The sequence below is a fragment of the Artibeus jamaicensis genome, unplaced genomic scaffold (assembly GCF_021234435.1).
Source record: "Artibeus jamaicensis isolate MK-2021 breed Jamaican fruit bat unplaced genomic scaffold, CSHL_Jam_final contig_490, whole genome shotgun sequence".
In the NCBI taxonomy this organism is placed as follows: domain Eukaryota; kingdom Metazoa; phylum Chordata; class Mammalia; order Chiroptera; family Phyllostomidae; genus Artibeus; species Artibeus jamaicensis.
Window position 1 is genome coordinate 10868588 of NW_026521861.1, and position 22007 is coordinate 10890594.

Below are 22007 nucleotides of genomic sequence, written 5' to 3' on the forward strand. Positions count from 1 at the left end.
TGGTTGGACGGGGCAGGGTTCAGTATCTCGCGGGAGGGAGGTGTATCGGAACCTTACCTCTGACAACAGTCTTGTGTGTCTCTTGAAGCCTTATGCGCCCACCTTGAAAAATGCTTACTTTTTCTTTAGTAAGCCTGTACTGGAATTGAAATATTGCAGAATTCTTACAAAAGATTTTGGAGCATGAGTGCTTATGCCATCAAAGAAGCTTTAAAAAAGCTTATTTTTTGGAAAAAAAATTGGTGAGAAGTTAATTATGTAGTACACTTATAAAAAGGCAGGCCATCAGCTGGGATTTAGACCAGTGCTTTTTTTTTCTAGACTTGTGTGTATTTACAATGAGAGTATTTCAATGCTATGAAATTTGACCTCTGTGACTGGCAAATGTTAAGAAAATATTCAAACTTCATATTTGACAATCAAATTTTCTACTGGACCTAGAGTAAATGACTGAGGACAGAATACCAGAGATGAGTTTTTCTCTTGATTTCTTTATCAGTAAGCTGTAATCAAGAAGCCATAAACATAACTCTGTCTCAAAAACAGTATGTTTTGTTCATGTCTTAAAAGAAACGCATGTTTATGGGAAACAGTGTGGTATAATGGATGGGCCAGCAGACCTAGGATTAAATCCCTGTCACTCCATTTGTTAGCTGCATGATTTTGAACAAGTTACTTGACTTCTCCAAACCTACTTTCTCACAAAATAGAACGAGTGTTTGCCTTTCATGTTTAGTTTGTGGACTGGAGGGGATACGTATATCTAAAGTTCTTAGTTCATAGGAGAGTTCAATAAATGTTATCATCTCTTAACACTACATTTATTGTAATTATTGTTTTTATAAAATTTCTAATTAAGCCTGAGAGGCACCTTGCACAATAACTGACATGTATAGTACTTGCCCTGTCCCCTGGTCTAAGTCACTCTTGACTATTTACAGGAAATAAATTTAAAAGATAGATCCATAAAAATTTTGCAACTAGGATGTAAAATATATATTACTTCGAAGTATTATAGGATCATTTGATCTGACATACAGTTAACACCTTATTAAAATGGATAATTAGGCCCTGAGTGGTGTAGCTCAGTGGATTGAGCGCAGGCTTTTGAACCAGAGCATCGTGGGTTTAATACCCAGTCAGGGCACGTGCCTGGGTTGCAGGCCATATTCCCAGTGTGGGGTGTGCTAGAGGCAACCATAAATTGATGTTTCACTCCCCCTTTTCTCCCTCCCTTCCCCATCTCTCTAAAATAAATAAAATCTTTAAAAATTCTACTAGAATGGATAATTAAGAGTTCACTGTCCCTTAAAACCCTCTCTAGGTTGAATTAATTGGCAAAAAATAGTAATTTGATTTGCAGTTTGGTTTTTCTTTGTTTAGAATTTTGTTATAATTCAGTAACTCCAGTCACTGTTATTAGTCATTAGCTGTTACTATGCACTCGTTCTCATGAACTCTGGCTCTCAGGTTCTATAAAATACTTCCACATACCTGCTTTAAGGAATAATTAAATAGTGTATGTCAACTCTACTTTTAAAAAAGTAGAGTTAATGGTTTTAGTAGCTGCATTTATTTATTTATAATCAACAAACTCATCTTTGTTTTTGTAAGTTGGTTACATGAAGATGCTGTACTTAATAGTTTAATAAAATCTGTCTTCATAGGACATAGTTAAAATAGTAAATAATGGTCAAGTAATTATAAATTCTGCTTTGCAAAAGTACTGATTAATGAGATTTTTTTAAAAATCTGGAGTGCAGGGAACACACTCTTGGTCAGTATTAATGTTGCTTCCATATAATCTATAGCAATGGTGTAGTTTGTTTAACTTTGCATTTAAAATATTTTATATTTAAGGTCTCATTCAAATCTAGAGCATTTTTGCTCCTATGAAATTGGTTTAAGCATTTTGTATGTTTATCCTTTTATTCGAACACTTCGTTCCTTTTTGTATTTAGTCATGTCTTGCTATTCTTAGGGTTGACTTTCATTTTCATTAGCCCATTTGTACCTAATTGTGTGCTTAGGCCCTCTTAATATTTGGTGTTTTCTCTTGTTCTTACCTAAATGTTTTGATCTTATTTTCTTGCACACACAGGCTATCATACTATTTCTGGAAGAATTTGTAGCTTTTCCTTGCTATACCTAGACTGCCTCATTACAGTCTCTTTCCTGTCTTACTCCCCTATCCTCTCCCTCCCCCATCCTCTCCTTAGAAATAAGTGGTTCACCTCTTAGTGGAAAGTTTTAAATAAATTGCCTTTTTCTTTAATTGTATTGTGATCATTTGTTTTGTGTACATTTCAGGATTAGAATGGCTGAACACAGAAGGGCCTATTTCTGTTTACAAGGATCTATGTGGAAAAGTGGTTGTCCTTGATTTCTTCACCTACTGCTGCATAAACTGTATTCACCTACTGCCTGATCTGCATGCCCTAGAACACACCTACTCTGATAAAGGTAACTGCCTCTTAACTGGTTGCTAACAGACCGCTGTGGTATAGGCACTGGAAGAGTAGCTGACTCACTTGCTCATGGGAGAATGAACACTTGGCAAGACTTCAGTCATTCTAAAAGTAATTTCTAATCTATGAATTAAGAACTCATGTACCTTTTCATGAAGAGTTAAGCATAGTGATACTGGAACCAGCATTTAGTATATTTAGTTTTTTTTTTCCTAGTGATAGGACATAAGGTACTTTTTTATGATCAAGTATTTTTAAAAGGTCATTTTTTATATCTAGATTTACCTGAATTTGTTCTATGAAAAAGTATGTGTGACTCTGACTTTATACTCTTCTCAAGAACTGTGATATAAAGGTTTAAAGTTTTTTTTTAACCCCCCCACCATACCAGGGAACAAAGGCACACTTTTTTTCTTCCCTTAAATTCTCATCTGAGGACATGCTTATTGATTTAGAGAGAGGGGAACGGAGGGAGGAACAAAAGGAAGCGAAACATGATGTGAGAGAAACACCAATGGGTTGCCTTTCCTGTGCACCTTGACCCGGAGGGAACCCACAACTCAGGCATGTGCCCCGACCAAGAATCGAACCCACAACCTTGTGGTTTGCTGGACAGCACCCACCCAACTGAGCTGTACCAGCCAGGGCAGATTTAAAGTTCTTAATAGGAAATGTAATCATTCTTTCTTTAATTTCAAATGACATGAATAACAGTGGAATGCAGAATATTATAATTTTTCTTTGACCTGCTTATGAAAAATGTCTTCTGAAGCACACTAGGGAATCCTTCTATTGTATTGCAGATTCTGAAGATGTAAGAGGTTATACTTAGTATTTGCTTAGAGGTTTGAAATTTTTCAGAATTTTTTTTTGTTGTTTACCTCATCCTAAAAGAGAACGTAGTAGGAGGTAAATGAAACTAAAGTTTTTGATTAATTAGGTTGACATTAATTGAAGCTCTACTCTTAGATAAAAAGGAGGGTCACTGGTCTTGTGAGTAAAGATGAGAGTAGAGTATACATGTACAAGATGAAGGTTGTCTTGAAACTTAAAAAGAACGATAGATAAAATCTTCAGTGCTGGTGAAACATCAGTTGCTTTTCAATTGTAATAGGTTGTATCTTGAAATTGCTGAACAATGAGATTTATCAAGAACTCCGATATTCCCAGTAGCTAAATCGTGTTTTGAAAAATTCATCTGTATTGATTTAAGAAATATGAGTATCTCATGTGTTAGGTTTTGAATGCCTGTGTGTCTTCATTAAGTCCATGTAAATAAATACATTTATTGAACATGTATTATGTGTAAGGTACTCTGCTAACTGCTGGGGAAAGATGTATCAAAGTTGAATGAAAAGCGTTATGGAACCTGAGGAAAGGAGTAACTCTCTTTGCCTAGAAGTACTGAAAAAGGTTTCTGAGAGAAAGAGACAATTAAGATGGAACTGGGAAAATGAGCAGCAGTGTAGCTGAAAATGGAAATGGGGCAGGAGAGACACGCCTGGTGCAGGGAGCCACAGGCAAAGCCACAGGAGGGCACAGAAGAGGAGCTTTCGTGGGGGCTCCTGGGAAAGTGAAAGGCAGGTTAGGCTCGGACTCTGTGGTGTAGAGGTTTGCAGAACAGTCCTAACGATTTGGACTTTTTCTTTCATTGAAGATACAGAGATATTAAAGGTTTTCAATTTGTTTTTTGTTTAATAGAAGGATCTCATAATAAAATTTGAGTTTTAGAGAGACACAATAGTCTGGGTTAAGAAACCCAGGGTTAACTATTTCCACACTTAAGATAACCCTTGAAGACTGGATACGGTTCACTTTCTTGGTTAACCCCATACCTGGAACACATTCCGTGACGTGGTGGAATGGACCTTTGTCACCCTTTACCACTTCACTGGAAACATCATTTTTATAGCACATTGTAACCAAGTCTAAAAACCAAAAAACTATTTTTACACGCACTTCTGAAAAGAAAAGTAGTGTGTAAATGTTCTCAGCATTATAAATGTCAAAAAAACATTATTTCCGTAATATGCTACTATTTGAAAATGCTGATAACTTAAAAATAAGATTTTTATATTGCTCAGAAGATCAGTTCAATTCATAGCCACAAGCGCAGGCACGCCCAGAGATGACCTACATCAAGGGTCAGCGAGGTGTCACGAACTCCCTTTGCTTTCTTGCAGATAAGGTGAATTATCTCACTACCATCTGCTGTGTTTCTGAACTTATTTGCAACAGTGCTAATAGTTCTCAAAAGGGACATTCTGCAGCCTATTTTAAATTCATGGAATATTCAGTTCATTTTATCAGTAAGCCAGAATTGCTCAGCCTTGTGAGGAAGTCCTTATTAATTCAAAACACCTTGAAAGAGGTCCAATTTAATACCCAGTTTCCTTCCTCTGTAAAACAGCTTTTAAAGTTGGGTTTGTTATGGGGACCAGCATCACTTTTACAGTAGCATAGGGGAAATTACAATGCCAAAGAGTCTAAAGGAAAAAGTAATTAGAGACTGTACTTAATAGTAGTGAATGGCTCTGGTCTTCAGACACCATTTAAGAATGTAGATATGGCCATGGCCAGCATGGCTTAGCTGGTTGGGCACCTGCCTACAAAGTAAAAGGGCACCACCAGGTCAGTTCCTGGGCACATGCCTGGGTTGTAGCCAGTCCCTGGTCAAGGTGCAGGTGAGAGGCCACCAATCGATGCTTCTCTCTTACATAGATGTTTCTCTCCCTTTCTTTCTCCCTCTCTTCCCCTCTCTCTAAATAAATATATATATTTTAAATGTAGCTGTGCTCTGAGGTTATTAATTCTTAACAGTTCAGTTCACATATTACACTGACAGGTACCTTGGTGGGTTTTTTCCTTTTCTACTTGAGAGTTTCTAAATTTTCCTTTTACCTTTTCATACTAGATACATTAATGGTGTGTTATTATTATGTAATACCCAATTTTAGCACAATGGCTATTATGTAAGGAAAGGCATTCTTGTTTTATAAGAAAACGACTATTGGGAAAACAGTATATTTTGAAATGGGATTGCTAGGTGTGTGCTAACATAATTAAATTAAATCTTTAAAAACCCAAATGCCATAATACTACTGAATAAATGCTGATATTCTTATGAACATATACCCTTTTTCTGTTTTACACTTTATTAAAAATAAAAAAAATGCATTTTTAATTTTACAGTGAAACCGAACCTTTTAAGCAGTCAGAATAGTTTCATTTTGTGTCAGGGTCCCTAAAACCACTACCAGGTTCAGTAATTCTTTAGGAGGACTCACAGGATTAAACATGTAGTTGTGCTGACAACTGTCATTTATTATAGCAAAAGGATAAAGCAGAATTGGCACAAGGAAAAGACATAAGTTAAGTTCTTCCTACTCTAATTCTGTACGATTAACAGAACAAGCAAAATATTTTAAGAAAAATCTCTGTATTCTCACTTTAAGGTTCTTGGCACTGAAAAAAAGGGGAGGCATCATTGTTTGGCAGTTGTCTGTGTATGCAGATCAATATAGATATTCCATTTAGACAATATGATATAGTTCGTGTTGTTGAAATAAGAATGTCCAAACCTGTGGAGAATTTTTATGAGTTTATTTGAGCGAAACTGATGACATGCATGAAACAAGATCTCAAATGTTCCAGAGAATGACAGCTTTGCAATTTCTTTTATACATTTGGAATTAAGGAGGTAAAGTAAGGAAAACTACACGAAGGTGGGAGGAGGTGAGGGAGGATCTATCCTGTAACAGGCATGTCCAACCTTTTGGCATCTCTGGCCACACTGGAGAAGAGTTGTCTTGGGCCACACATTAAATACATTGAGACACGTGATCACAAAACAAGTCCTCATAATATTTTACATAAATTTATGATTTTGTGTTGGGCCACATTCATAGTCATCCTGGGCCACAGGTTGGACACCCCTGCAGGAAGATCATGTGCTCCCTTGAGGATCATTATACCTCTCTTCCCACCCATTCTTTCTATTATGTTCTTTTTACACAAGAGGTGACTTACTATACACATATTTGTGCACTTTGCTTTTTTCATGTAACAGCTCGAAAAAAGCAACATGTATAAAAATCCTGGCAATCACTCCATGTGGAGAACTTCCTGATGGCAGTAGCTGCACAGTTCTTCACTGCGAGAGTGTGTGTAACATAATTTATGCAGCCCTCCTCCCATGCTGTGTGTATATTGGCTCCTAGGTTGTTTCCAGTATTCAGTGGTTACAAACAGTGGATAATCCGGTGGATCTATCATTGTATTGCTGGTGGTATATCTTAAGGGTAAATTTCTAGGAGTGGGATTGCTGGATCAAAGTTAGATGCATTTAAAGTTGTGTTCGATATTGCCAAATTCCATGTCAAGAGAGTTGACCCAGTTTGGCTTCCTGCTAGCAATGTATGAATGTGCATACTTTAAAATTTTTCTGATCTCAAATGAGATGAGTGGTATCTTGGTGTGGTTTTCAGTTGCATTTTAGAGTGGGGTCAAACATCTTTTGTATGTTTATGGTTGTTTATTATAAATGGGGTTTTGTCAACCATTGTATTCCCCAACCGGTTATTGTATAGGTGTGTAAAGGCCATTGATTTTCATGTGTTAATTTTATATTTTGCTACTTCCAGTATGGTTTATTCTATGCTGTAGTTTTATAATTGATTCTGTGGGGTTTCCCAATCATACTATAGTATCTGCAAAGACATTTTCCAGTTCTTATGCCTGTAATTGATTTCTCATTTTTCTCCATTAAGTAGAAGGTTGATTTTAGGACTTAGTTTTTAGTTTTATTTTCTTAATAAATTAACAAAGTATTAAAGGATAAAATTTAAGAAAAGTACATTTCAATAAGCCTGATGCTAAAACCAAGAACTTATCTGTACTGCTTCCGGGTTTGGAGGAAAACAATAGCCGTCTGCTTTCGGTTCTTTTTCGTTGTTTTCTGCTCCAAACATAACAAGGACAGTAAATAAAACTGCACTGTATCCTGCATTCAGCAATATTAGGAGGCAGAGAATGGCATGACCTTCAAATTACCTGTAAGTTGGGAGATAACCCGAATTTCAGTAAAGGTCCTGCTGCTGCTGCAAGCCTGCAGGTACTGAGAACAGGGAGGGCGAGGCTTCAAAGAGCCATGAAAAACAGTGGCTTAGAGTTCTCAGGCGAAGAAGCACAGAGTACCTGCAGAGAGAGAAACCCCATGACTAAGTGCAGAACTGAACACAGGTTTGTATACCAGTTCATAGCACCAGCTCTTGGAAAAATGTGGGAACAGGAGTCCGCAGAAAGCATTGCTTCTGGGAGAGAATCGGACGTACGGTTGTGTGGTTTCTCTTGGAAATAGTCTGCTGGAGAGATAAAGGACAGTAAGAGTGAAAACGTAAGGGTCCTACAGAAACCGAGGAAAAATACACAGCGGCCTGTCCTTCCAACAGTGCTGTCCAGGACGAAGCCGCCCAGAGCAGGGCAGCTGTCAGGAGAGGGCACTCTCAAACCAAGAGCCCTGCCCATAAAATGAGTAGGAATATTAAAAATATTGCATCCATATAAAACTGTGAAAAGCTGAAAACAGGACTCAAAGTTGAAATGCTGATGAAAATTCTCACTTAAAAAAAATCATGAAGTTGGCAAAAACTGTAACACCATTTTTCAATTGAATTACATATCCTCAGCTTTTAGAAATAATGTAAAAACAACTTGAATCAGAGATTTAAAAACTAAGAACAGAAATAGACCAAAAAGGGGGAAAAAAGAAAAGGGAGAAATGTGTTGCAAATGATCGAATTGGAAAACAGCGGAAGAGGTCCAACACAAGACCATTTGCAGACCGAAGAATAAAATTGAAACCACTGAGTGGAGCTAATATCTGAAACTGTAATCCAAGAAAACAGTCTGGAAATAAAAGAAGCCTTGAATCTAGATACTGAACGGTCCTACCAGGTACCAGGGAAAGTTGACCTAGAACATCCCAAGAGATGTCCTAGTAAGTTGTTTTAAAAAAAATCATCAGAACCTCCAGGAAAAAAAAGACTTTTAAAGGCATGTAAATGACACTGGACAGACTTTTCACAGATGTACAAAGGAAGGCAACAGTAGAGCAGTATTTTCAAGAATCTTAAGTAGTGAAAGTACAAACCAAGGATAATATATTCAAACAGCTGTCTTTTAAGAATCAGTTAGGGTTATAGGAACATCTTGAATGTCCAAGAACTGAGAGAACACTGCGCACGTGTGAATCCGCTTTCTGGTGAATCTACTTGAGGGAGAGCTGCTCCTACCCGGGGGTGACTAAGAAAACTGCCCAATGGAGGACGATTTCACACATGTATTTGCAGAGCTAAGACCAGAACGAGGATGTAGAGTTTTAGTCTATCAGCTAGGGTGTGATTAGAGAAGCAGAAATATTAGAAGTAAAGAGAAATAATGAAGGATTTGTCATGGCACTTGATCTTTATGTAATTGTGGGAACTGGTTATCTAGTTCTGCACGTGACTGTTACTTCTATGTCTTACTGCCTCAACTTGCAGTCAGCAGGTCAGGCCATTGAAAAGGAAAGGTGAATATGAAGTAGTAGTAGGGGAGGGAGAGCAAGGGCCGCCTGCAACCTGCAGGCATGAACTGGACCCTTGGAAGTTTCTAACTTAAGTATGAGGTGCCCAGCAGGGTACATTGGTGCCCTTCTTCATGGCACTAAACACTCACCTGGCCTAGGATTTAGAGACAGAGACACTGAGGAGGTTTGGCAGGAGCTGGTGCAGCTGTGGGTCCTGTGCTACCACTTCACAACCATAAGGTGAGCCCGTAGAACGTCTGGGGGCGTGTGAACCGCCATAGAACCTGGCGCATTTCTCCCTCCCCTCCCCTTCCTTTTTTTTGCTAAGTAACATAGTTTACTTGAAAAAAGAAAGCAAATATTAATACTCTGTGTGTGTGTGTGGCTTATTATTGTGCCAGGTATTATGCTAAGGATGTGCCATGAATTACCAACTTTAAACTCAAATATTAAATAAGGAAGGTACTCATGTCACTCATCTGTTACAAATTTATTTTTTACTGAGCTAGCACTGGTGTATAAATTTCAAGTGTACAACATGAATTGGCTTGTGTATGTACTATATTATGCTCACCACCAAAAGTCTAGTTTCCATCCATGATCATACAGTTTAGCCCCTTTTCCTATTTTTACCCTTTTTTCATTCTCCTTCCTCTCTGTGGTCTGCCTCTGTAAGTTTGTTTTTATTTTATTCGTATATTTGTTTTGTCTTTATTTCTATATTCCACACATGAGTGAAATCATGCAGGTTTTCTTTTTCCATCTGACTTGGTTCACTTAGTATAATACTCACAAGGTTTATTCATGTTGTCACAAGTGACAGGATTTTACCTTTTTTATGGCAAGTAGTATTCCATTGTGTGTGTGTGTGTGTGTGTGTGTGTGTGTGTGTGTGTGTATCACAGCACATCTTTTCTATACACTCATCTCTCAGTAGACACCTAGGTTGTTTGGATTTCTTGTCTGTTGTAAATAATGCTGCTATAAACACTGGGGTGCATATATCTATATGAATTGGTGTTTTTGTATTCCTCTGATAAATATCCAGAAATGGAATAGCTGGATCATATGGTAGTTCTGGTCTTAAAATTTTGAGGACTCTCCATACTGTTTTCCATAGTGCCCGTACTAATTTACATTTCCACCAACAGCGTACAAGGGTTCCCTTTTCTCCACATCCTCTCTAACACTGCCGTTCCTTGTGTTTTGGTAACAGCCATTCTAAGAGGTATGAGGTGATACCTTCCTGTGGTTTTGATTTGCATTTCCCTGATAAGTAGGTTTGTTGAATAGCTTTTCATGTGCCTATTGGCCATCTGTATGTCTTTGGGAATATGTCCATTCAGGTTCTCTGCCCATTTTTTAATCAGGTTATTTGATTTTTCTTTTGTTGTTGAGATTGATGAGTTCTTTATATATTTTGGATATTAACTCCTTATAGGATGCATGATTTGAAAATAGCTCTTCCCATTTGGTAGGTTGCCTTTTCATTGTATTGGTAGTTTTCTTTACTATGCGGAAAGAAGCTTTTGAGTTTGATGTAGTCTTATTTATTTTTGCCTTTATTGCCTTTGCTTTTGGTGTCAAATCCCATCCCCCCACCCCCCAAATTATCACCAAGACTGATGCCAGGTAGCTTACTGCCTGTGTTTTTTTTCAAGGAGTTGTATGGTTTCAGGTTTTATGTTCAAGTGTTTGGGTTATTTTTTGTGTGTAATGTAAAATAGTGTCCAGTTGCATTCTTTTGCATGGACACTAATAAATGGTGCAGTTCAAATCCAACACCATTTATTGAAGAGACTGTCCTTTCCTCATTATAAATTCTTGGCTTCTTTGTCATAAATGAATTGACCATATATGTGTGGGTTTATTTCTGGACTCTGTTCTATTCCATTACTCTACATGTCTGTTTTTCTGCTAGAACCATATGGTTTTGATTACTATACCTTTGTAGTATAGTTTGAAATCAGTAAGTGTGATGCCTCCAGCTCTGTTCTTTTTTCTCAGGGTTGCTTTGGCTATTTAGGGCCTTTTGTAGTTCCATACAAATTTTAGAATATTTTTGTTCTATATCTGTGAAAAACATCATCAGGCTATTAATAGGGATTGCATAACATGTACAGATTGCTTAGGTAATATGGCCATTTTAACAATGATGTTTCTTCCAGTTTGGGAGGATAGATTATCCTTCCATTTCTTCAGTCTCTTTCATCAATGTCTTACAGTTTTCAGTGTACACATCTCTTACTTCCTCAGTTAATTTATTCCTAGTTACTTGTTTTGTTGTAATCATAAATGGGATTTTTAAAAATTTCAGGTTTTTTTGTTGTTAGTGTATAGAAATGCAGCAATTTTTGTAAACAGATTTTTTATTGGGTTGGCCAAAAAGTTCATTTGGTTTTTTTCTGTAAGATGGCTCTAGTAGTTCTTAGTTGTGTTTAACTTCATTTGAAAAAAATTTGTCAGATTGTATTGTGACAGCTGTCATATCAGCATGCATTTAAAAAGACTTACCAAAATTGGTGAATTTCCATGTAGCCACTCTAATATTGAAGATGGAAGAAAATATGCAATATTTTTGGCATATTATACTTTTTACTTATTATTTCAGGAAAGGTAAAAGGCAATTGAAACACAAAGATTTGTGCAGTGTATGGAGAAGGCACTGTGAGTGATCCAATGGATCAAAAGTGGTTGTGAAGTTTCGTGCTGGGTATTTCTTGCTGGATGATGCTTCACAGTCAAGTAGACAAGTTAAAATTGATAGTGATAAAATCCAGACATTGAGAACAATCAGTGTTCTAACATGCGGGAGATAGCCGACATAATCAGAATATCCAAGTCAGTGAAGTTATTGGTGAAATGAAAATTGTGTTCTATTTTATGGGGAAAAAAAACCTCTTTGGCCAACCCAATATCCTGCAACTTTACTATATTTGTTTATTATTTCTAATAATTTTTGGTGGAGTCTTTAGGGTTTCTATATATAAAGTTATATCATCTGCAAATAGTGACAGCTTTATGTCTTCCTTTCCAATTTGAATGCCTTTTGTTTCTTTGCTGATTGCTCTAGCTAGGACTTCAATACTGTGTTAAATTAATAGTGATGAGAGTGGCCATCCTTGTATTGCTCCTGATCTTCAGAAAAGCTTTCAGTTTTGCACTGTTTTGTTTGATATTAACTGTGGGTTTATCATATGTGGCCTTTACCATGTTGAGATAGTTTTCTTCTCTACCCATTTCATTGAGAGTTTTTAAAATAAATGTGTGTTGAATCTTAATCAGATCCTTTTTCTGCATCTATTGAGATGATCCTATGATTTTTTATCCTTTAATTTGTTAATGTGGTGATCACATTGATTTGCAGATGTTGACCCATCCTCGAAGCTCTCGTATGAATCCCATTTGATTGTGGCGTATGATCCTTTTCATGTCTTGTTGTATTCAGTTTGCTAGTGTTAATATTTCAGTAAGAATTTTTACATCTATGTTCATCAGAGAGATATTGGCCTATAATTTTTTTCTTTATGTGTTCTCCTTGTCTGGCTTTGATACTGTAATGCTGGCCTTGTAAAATAAATTGGGAAGCATTCCCCTTCTCTTCAGTTTTTTGGAGGAGTTTGAAAAGGATGGGTATAAAATCTTTGAATATTGTTAGAATTCACTAGTAAAGCCGTCTGGTCCTGGGCTTTTGTTTTTTCAGAGTTTTTGATTGCTGTTTCGACCTTACTAGTTTAAGTTCTAGTCAGATTTTTTGTTTGTTCATGATTTAGTCAAATTCAGTATGATTCTAATAATTTGTCCATTTCCTCTTAAATTTTCTAATTTGTTAGCATATAGCTGTTTTTGTTAGTTTCTTATGATTCTTGTATTTCTGTGGTATCCATTGTAACTTCTCTTTTTTCATTTCTAATTTTAATAATTTGAGCCTTCTTTCTTTTTTCTCAGTGAGTAGCTAAAAGTTTGTTGGTTTTATCTTTTCAGAGAACCAGCTCTTGCTTTCATTGATCTTTTGTATTGTCTATATTTCAGTTGTTTCAGCTCTGATTTTTTAAAATTTTTATTTATTTATCTTTAGAGGGGAAGGGAAGGAGAGAGGGAGAGAAATATCAATGTGTGGTTGCCTCTTGTGCATCCCCTGCTGGGAACTGGCCTGCAACCCAGGCATATGCCCTGACTGGGAATCGAACCACAGTTGTTTGGTTCACAGGCCCGCACTCAATCCACTGAGCTACACCAGCCAGGGCTCAGCTCTGATTTTTATTATCTTTTATTTCCTTTCTTTTCCTGACTCTGGGGTTTGTTTGCTCTTTTTCTTGTTTATATGTGGAGTTAAGTTATTTAGGTTTTTCTTGTTTCTTGAGGTAGGCCTGGATTGCTGTAAACTCCCCTCATAGCACTATATTCTATAGATTTTGATAAGCCATATTCTCATTTTCATTTGTCTTTATGTATTATTTCTTTGATTTTTCCATTGATTGAATAATTGTTCTGTAGCATGTTTAATCTTCACATATTTATGATTTCCCCAGTTTCTTCTTGTAGTTGACTTTTAGTTTCTTACTGTTGTGGTTGGAAAAGATACTTGATATGATTTCATTCTTAAATTTATTGAAAATTATTTTGCGTCCCAATTTATGGTTTACTCTAGAGAACGTCCCATGTGCTCTTGAGAATAATGTGTTCTGTTGCTTCTGAATGGGAGTTTTGTACATACGTATGTTAGGTGTATCTGTCTAATGTGTTATTTAAGGCCACCATTTTCTCATTGATTTTTTTTTTTTTTGGTCTGGATGATCTATCCATTGATGTAAATGTACATCTTTAACCAAATTTTGGGAGTTTTGGCATTATTCAATTATTTTTCTACCCCAATCTCTGTCCCCACTCCTTACAGACCCCAATTACACACATTAGAAATCTGGGAGCTGATCCCTATTCCACAGGTCCCTGAGATTCTGTTCTTTTTTTTCCTTTAATTTTCTTTCTTTGTGTTCTTTAGATTAGATGGTTTCTGTTGAGCTGGCTTTACTTTTCTAAGGGTAATAGCTGAATTGTTTTTATTGTTTTCTTTATCAATCCACAGTTCTTCCTTAGTGACAGAGAATAATAGACTGTATTGCAAGAGGCGGGACAGGGCAATATTATGAGACAGAAAATGAATATAATTGTTACACTGCCGTAAGGGAAATACAGACAGCATAGTTTATATTTTGTGATATTACTGGTAATAACACCGATTTACGAGCCTCGGCTATGGAGCCTCTTTTTTGGCCACGCAGGATGCAAAGGGATTTGCAGGTGTGGCTCTTCCAGGCCTGCAGCCGCCCCCGAGGTGCGGGCAGGGGCCGCGGAGCTCTCTGGAGGTTCCTTGGCTCTTTCCTCTGGCGTCTCCTTTTCGCCATTGAGTCCATCCAGTGAATTTATTTCAAATATGGTGTTTTCAGTTCTGAAGTTTTTATGTAGTTAGTTCTTTTTTTTACTGTTCCTGTTTCTCTTTATATTTTATCTTTTCATTTCAAGAGTATGTTTGTTTACCTTATGGAGTATAGTTACAGCTCCTTCAAAGATTTCATGTACTATCTGAAGTAATGTGCCTCATTTTGGTGTATCTGTCTGTTGTACTTTTTTCTTTCACAGTAGGTAACATTACCTTGTTTTTTGAGTGTCCGGTAATTTTGCTTTGTATCCTGGACCTTGAAATGTTATGATATGGAAGCTCTGGGTTTTGTCTGCACCTCTGGGGAACACATTGACAGGTTTGCGTTAGAAATTCACACCTGTTAGTTCACACTGTGCAGGGGTTTTGTCGTCTTTCGTCATCTCCCTCCTTCCATCAACCTAGTGATTCCATTCTCGTTCTCCAAGCATTTGCTGTACTTTGGGGGTTTGTCTCACACGTGTGTGGTTTAGGAGTTAAGCCGAGACTTGTGAGTAGTCGTGCTCTGAAACAGGGAGGTCCCGCCTCCAGCTGTCTTGCCCTCAGGGTCTCTCCCATCCTCCCCCTGGTGCTTTGGGTCGGAAAGGTAGTGGGGGTGTCTGTTGGAGTTTTAGCCACATGTATTGCATCAGAACCTCAGTTTGAAGCCATGAAAAGGGAAGCAAACAAAATAAAACTGGAAACACTCTCATGTGGTTTGCTTTTCCAAATTTCTAACAGTCTGCATGCTTTTGTTCACTTCTTTCAGTCCTTAGATGAGGTATGTGTATGTGTGTGCAGTTTGGTTTGGAGTTAATAGTTGTAAGTGGAAGGATGAGCTGTCAGGGAATGACACATCCCAGTTTGTGTGGTTTTTATTTATTTTCATTACAGTTTGTGTAGCTTTGATGGGTGTGTTGGAAATTGTAATTTACAGAGCCATTGGTACTACCTTAGTAGTCAGTACTGATTTTTTTTCTCTGAATTCAGTTTAACACTTCTTCCCCCCCATACTATCTTCCTCACATACTGTATTGATTAAATAAAGAAATATATTGTCATTAGTTTTTAGCAGTTCTGCTATCTACAATAAGGTTTGTTGTAGATAGCAACTATAACAAACCTTACATAATAAGGATTTTAAGGTTTATACTACAGTAAGGTTTGTACTAAAAATAATAGGAATTTTAAATAAATTAAAGACCTTACATTACGGAAATATCTTGCTTGTATCATTGTTATCCTATAACATAGGTCAAAAAAATTCAGGGTAACGTGACAGTAAACACCAACAAAAAGCATCTTTTCTGCTTTGGAGTTTCAAAGAGGCTTACAACAGTTGGCAGAGAAGTTAACAAAACTTCAACATCTTCATATAAAAGTATTGTGTTTTTTAAAGCTTTGTCTAGAATAAGGACACAAAGGGTTTTAACTCTGAAATAGCCACATGACTTTGATTAGATGTTTTTATGTCGTTACTAAGGTTGTCATGAGATTTAAATATTAATTTCTATACATGTGTTGGAGACACTAATTTAGTTCTTTTTTCTTGTTTTTCTCTCTGGACTGTTTATATTAATGACCCAATACAATATGTGGATGATGCTATTCAGACTTTCATACTTCATAATACTTAACTTATGATTTCTTTCATTTAGATGGTCTTCTGATTGTTGGTGTTCACTCAGCTAAGTTTCCAAATGAAAAAGTCCTGGACAACATCAGGAGTGCTGTTCTTCGGTATGACATCACCCACCCCGTGGTCAATGACGCGGATGCCAGCCTGTGGCAAGAATTGGAGGTGTCCTGCTGGCCCACTCTGGTCATACTTGGACCCCGTGGAAACATGTTGTTTTCTCTGATTGGGGAGGGACACAAAGATAAATTATTTCTGTATACTTCAATAGCTTTAAAGTACTACAAAGACAGGGGACAGATCACAGATAATAAAGTTGGAATAAAGCTCTATAAAGATACTTTGCCACCTTCACCACTGCTGTTTCCTGGCAAAGTAACAGTAGACCACGTCTCGAAGAGGTTGGTGATAGCAGACACTGGACATCACAGAATTTTGGTCGTCTGGAAGAATGGACAAATTCAGTACAGCATTGGAGGTAAAGTTTGTTTCTAGTTATGATATGTAATTGTAATAAAACAGTCAAGGAAATGCATTAAAATTGAAATTTGTAAACAACAATTCTAGAAGGGCAGTATACATTGACTCTTAACTTCATGAAATTATGTTGTTAATTAATGTGCGGTATCTGAATTAATCTCCCTCGGAAAACAAAGATACCTATACAGTCATCCCTCGCTATATTGTGTCACGGGTTTTATTCAGTGAAGCCGCAGTAAGTGAACCACAGTATAGCGAGGGACGACTGTATATTTCACTGGTGAGTACCCACATAGAATTTTATATGTTGTTAAAATTATGTAGGTTTAAGAGTGTAGAAAGTGTTTAAGAGCATATGAAGTGTTTATAAGAATGTGTGAAAGGTTAATAAGAGAGTGGGAAAGGGTTATAGGAGTGTGGGGAGGGTTTATAAAGCCTTAAAATATATATAAACAATAAGTATAACACTGCTACTTTGTGGATTTTCACCTATCACGGGGGTCTCTGGAAGGTAACTCCCGCAATAGGTGAGGGATCACTGTAAAGCCCTATTCATGTCAAAAGAATGAAATCTTTAAATCAGTACTTTCAAAGTATATCTGTATATTTTGTTTTTAAAAAACTATCATACTGTATCTTACGAAAGTATTACAGTAAGTCCTCATTTAACATCATCAGTAGATTCTGCAACTTCACATGAAATGACATAGAACAAAACAAATTCTTCAGGAGCTAATTGATATAAAGAAGAATTAAATTAAGTTCCTACAGAGTATTATCAACGTTATAATAAAACAGTGCTGAACATTATTTGCGTATGTACTCTATACTCTATGTACATTTTGAATTTTGGACACTTTAAATGGAAGTATTGTATTTAACTTTACACCAAAATATAGCCATATTTCTATCTTTTTAAGACTGGGACAGTACCCTAGGAACTTCAGGCTTAGATTATAAAATAAATAACCTAGCATTTGTATGTAATTTTCCTTTTCTTTCCTTCCATAAAATGTAAGCATGCTTCTGGATCATTTCCCTTTGAGTGTAGCAAAGATATAAGTGTCATTCAAGCATAGACCATTTTGTTCCACATCTCCCTGGTCGTAGATACGAAAAGGGCTCTTACTTACATCTGCATAATTAATAAAATCTTAATAATTCTTAATTTACTATGCACAACACACTACAGAGAAAAGTGACTGATCTCGGCTGTCCTGCAGGTGGCGTTACCCTTCCTGTCCTGCAGGTGGCGTTACCCTTCGTGCCCCAGGTTACCCCCTTAGCTCTTGAATGTTCTGTTTCTTGGTCATTGCTTTTGTTAGAGTCCTTTGCGTTGTTTATTTTGTTTAGCAACTTAGTATTGTGGTTTATGACATGCAGTCAGGAGAACTGTTACTAAAAAAGGGTCTGTTGTAACAGGTTGAACTTAAATGGTTATAAGAGTTTTTAATAGATTCTATAATTTTCAAAATAGTGTATGTGAATTTTTTTAAATGGAAAGATAATTTCTGTTATTTTGTGAGTCAGACACTATATTTTCTCTTACCTGACAACATGATTATTGGTTTTAGAGAGAAAGGAAGGGAGGGAGAGAAACATCAGTTGGTTACATATATGCCCCAACAGCGACCTAACCCACAACCTAGGCATGTGCCCTGGCCAGGGATAGAACCCGTGACCTTTCGGTCTCCAGGATGATGCTCCAACCAACTGAACCACACCAGCCAGGGCAAATACTCTTTTCTGTTAAACAGACAAGTAGCAACAAACTAGCTTTCTCAAATATATTTCTAGGAATGCTCTTATCTTGTAATAAATACATAGTTACTCTAGAATTTTTTAGAGAGAGCTCTGTGGTCAGCTATATTCAGGAAACATTGGTCGATGTGATTGAACAGATTTTTGTTGGTGGTGCTTTTGCCGCACTTCTTGTGTCTTTCACTCTGCTAATGTACTTCATGGACAGCAGCACACAGTGTCTTCGAACTTCAAGTGACCACAGTTCTGTCCCTTTGTTCCCATCAGGGAACTCTCACCACCAACAATAATAGTATTATTATTAACAACAATAGTAAAACTATGGATACTAGTAATAATATTGGTAATATTAGTAATATCTATATGTCTGGCATTACTCCGAGCATTTTACCTGTGTTAATTTACTTAGTCCTTCCAGTGCTATGAGTTAGGAATGTTACTAATTCCATTTTACAGAAGACAAGCTGAGACACAAAGAATGTGCCCAGGTCATCAGCCTGGAAGAGGCAGAGCTGGGATTTAAACCACGTCCGCTAGGCTTTGAATTTACATGTTCCTATCCAGTACACTGTACTACCTCTTCCTAACATCTTGCTGACTGGAGTTATGCAAAGCAGAGTTGGGAAATGTTGACCTAGAGGCTTTGAGTGGCTTGTCATCTGGTCACAGAAATAACAGTTGTATTTCATTATGCTGTGTACTCTCTGCCGTTGAAACTCCATGTGTATTGCAAAGGCTGAAAAATAGGCCATTAGACCAGAATCACTCTGGCTTGCACAGTGTTTATGAGATGGTATTTGTGGCAAAGTGAAGTCGTGAATGAAGGATTCCTAACCTAGGGTTCATGCACTATTAAATGCTTGAGTGGACTTGAGGGTCTAGGAACCCCTTGAATTATTTGTGACATTTTATGGGTATGTGTATTTTTCTATTAAGAAAGTTAATTTTCATTGTACAGTTGACCCTTCTACAATGAGGTTTGGGGTGGCAACCATCTGTAAGAACACTCACATGTAACTTTTGACTTCCCAACCAGAAGCCTCACTGATAGCATAAACAATCAGTGAACACGTTTTGTATATTATGTGTTATATATGGTGTTCTTACAACAAAGTAAAGTAGAGAAATATGTTACTAAGGAAATCATAAGGAAAAGACAGAGTATTTATTGAAAAACATTTACGTAGGGAGCTCCTTTCTATTTATTATATGGGAATGCTGCCTGATTCATGAATCATTCAGTAAAGCCAACTAGATCTTTAAAGTAAATGAAAAGATCCATGTACACACGGACCCACACAGTTCAAACCCATGTTGTTCAAGGGCGATGGCATTATCCACTGAGCATGTCTCCCCAAATTGGTAAATATCATTCACTTCAATGCTAACAGACTGAAATTGTATTTCATTCTCTCTGGTATAGGTAACAGGTAGTAAGATGCTTCCGAGAGCATTTTCTCCTGATGCGTGTTGGATGGTTGAGGGCGCTGGTAGTCGATACCAGGCAGCCATGTCTGCAGCAGCATCGTTGCTCTCGGGGAGACGGGTGTCTCCGGAGCATTTCAGTGTTCACGTAGAACGTCACGTTATTTATGTAGAAATCCCAGCTTTAAATGCAGAGTTTATTTGGGGGGCTTTATTAAGTGGAAAAATTTTGTCTTGTGGTTTATCTTTTAGGACCCAATCCTGGAAGAAAAGATGGAATATTTTCAGAGTCAACTTTTAATTCACCACAGGGCGTAGCCATAATGAACAATATCATATATGTGGCAGATACGGAAAACCACCTTATAAGAAAGGTAATTTTTCATTTTAAATAAAGCTCTAATACTTCTAATCAGAAAAACCGATACTTGTTGCTACATTAATATTTAATGTGAGAAGGTGATGCTCACATACCTCAGATCAGCCTTATTCAGCTGTTTCCAGAGGTACTGGTTTTAGTTGATTCTTAGTTATCTTGTTTTACTGTGTGCCAGCCTGTAGTGGCCTCAGAGAATAAACTCCTCACTCAAGTCCCTTTTTTTGGTTCTTGTTTTCATACAAATGTGCCTAATCACCCAAAAGCTCCTCATTTTGTGATTTTTTTCCCCAACCACTATTTATAAAATGGTGATTTGTCCTTTTTAGTTAAATTTTCTGAAACCTAGAAAAAATATCACTCCCTGCCTTCCTTCAGTTCTTTTGCTTTGCCTGCAAATACTTATCAATTAGAATTAAGTTCCTGATCATTTAAAGGTGAATAAAGGTTAAAAAAATGACCTGATCATTTATTCTAGCTCCCCACAGGTAACCAACCATTATTAAAATTTTTCTTTTCAGAAATTTTGGACTCATGGGCAAATAAACTTATAGTTAAAAGTCTGACTCTAGACAATCCTTTTTTAAGCAAATGGTAGAATCTTATGTTCCTAGAGAATCTTCTGCAGTCCTTTTTTAACTTATTTTTTACATATTAGTCACATGAATGATAGGACTGCATCATATCCATTATAGAAGTATGTAGTTATTTAAATATTCCTTTGTGATGAACATTTTGACTGCAATCCAGTGGTCTTTAAGTGTCCTTTTTGAAAATAAGTAAGTTTATCTAATCCATTTGACTTAAATATATTGTTTCAGATACTTCCTTGCTTTTCTTGCTGTTTCTGTATTGACATTTTTGCCCATTTAACAATGTTATCATGTATTGTATAGGTAACACTCACTGTTCTGTAAATCTCCATGAGGGCCCAAAGCTGTTTTCCTGACCTTTGAACGCTGTAGCACCTAGCACCTGGCCTGGCCCAGAGTGGGTGTTCAGTAGATACTTGTCGAATGAATTTCTGAGCAATGAACATCTTTTTAATGAAGCATTCCAAAGTGTATATAATTTTTAAGATGAAAGCTGTTACATGAAAAGATTCTTTTGGATTTATTAGTTAAAAGACATTTAGTTTTTTGAAAATCTCGGAGACTGTCTTCTTGGAGACTTCAGTATGCTAATAATACTGTGTGGTGAACACATTGGTCTGGGGATATGTGCGCAGCACTAGTTCTACACTTAACTGACCACGGATCGGGTTTTAGGCAGAACTTTTCATAGGGCTGATGATTTCATGGTATACGCTTTGGGAAAAAGTGGTTTTCTGTTCTTATTAAGTCCTTAAAGGTCAGTATTTATGATGATCTTTTGGGGGTTGTATACTTCTTTAATTGATCATTGCCTCATAGATTTCTCCCAGGGTTTGGAAGTAGTAAATGTTACCTATGACACTGAGGGAGGACTTGTCCTTTTTCACTTGTACGTTATTTCTCTTGCTTTGGACCTTACCGGAGTTTGAAGTACTGACAGCATTTCAAATACTTTTTAACTAGCATAATCACAAGTTTAGGTTACCTGAAGTTATTTTTATAGTATGTGACTTAGTTCGGTTTCTGGAAAAATTGGAAGTGAAATGAAATTATTATTTCTTCCTCTCTTTTTAAAATATTCATTGTATTTTACTTTTTAAGCCCAAGCTTACTTTATGGCTCATGTTGTTCCATGTTGACCTCCCTCTTGTTTAGAATAATATATTTATTAACTTATAAATTCCTCTTCTTCCTCATTCCTTTTTCTGCATAAACACATCTGATATGTGTGATTCAACTTTTTATTTGTATATGACCGTGTAAAACATGTGCTTTGTGTAC

General features: G+C 36.8%; 1 protein-coding gene across 2 annotated transcripts in view; it reads left to right on the forward strand.

The window, feature by feature from the left end:
* The window catches only part of NHLRC2 (NHL repeat containing 2), a 57231-nt gene that overhangs the window by 1345 nt on the left and 33879 nt on the right, over positions 1-22007 (forward strand). Inside the window, exons 3-5 of one of the 2 annotated variants that reach the window (XM_053668384.1) lie at positions 2304-2463; positions 16114-16569; positions 20010-20131. In XM_053668384.1, the coding sequence (XP_053524359.1) occupies positions 2304-2463; positions 16114-16569; positions 20010-20131 (738 nt within the window). The remainder of the gene's footprint in view (positions 1-2303; positions 2464-16113; positions 16570-20009; positions 20132-22007) is intronic. The other variant, XM_037132906.2, reaches the window with a different exon arrangement.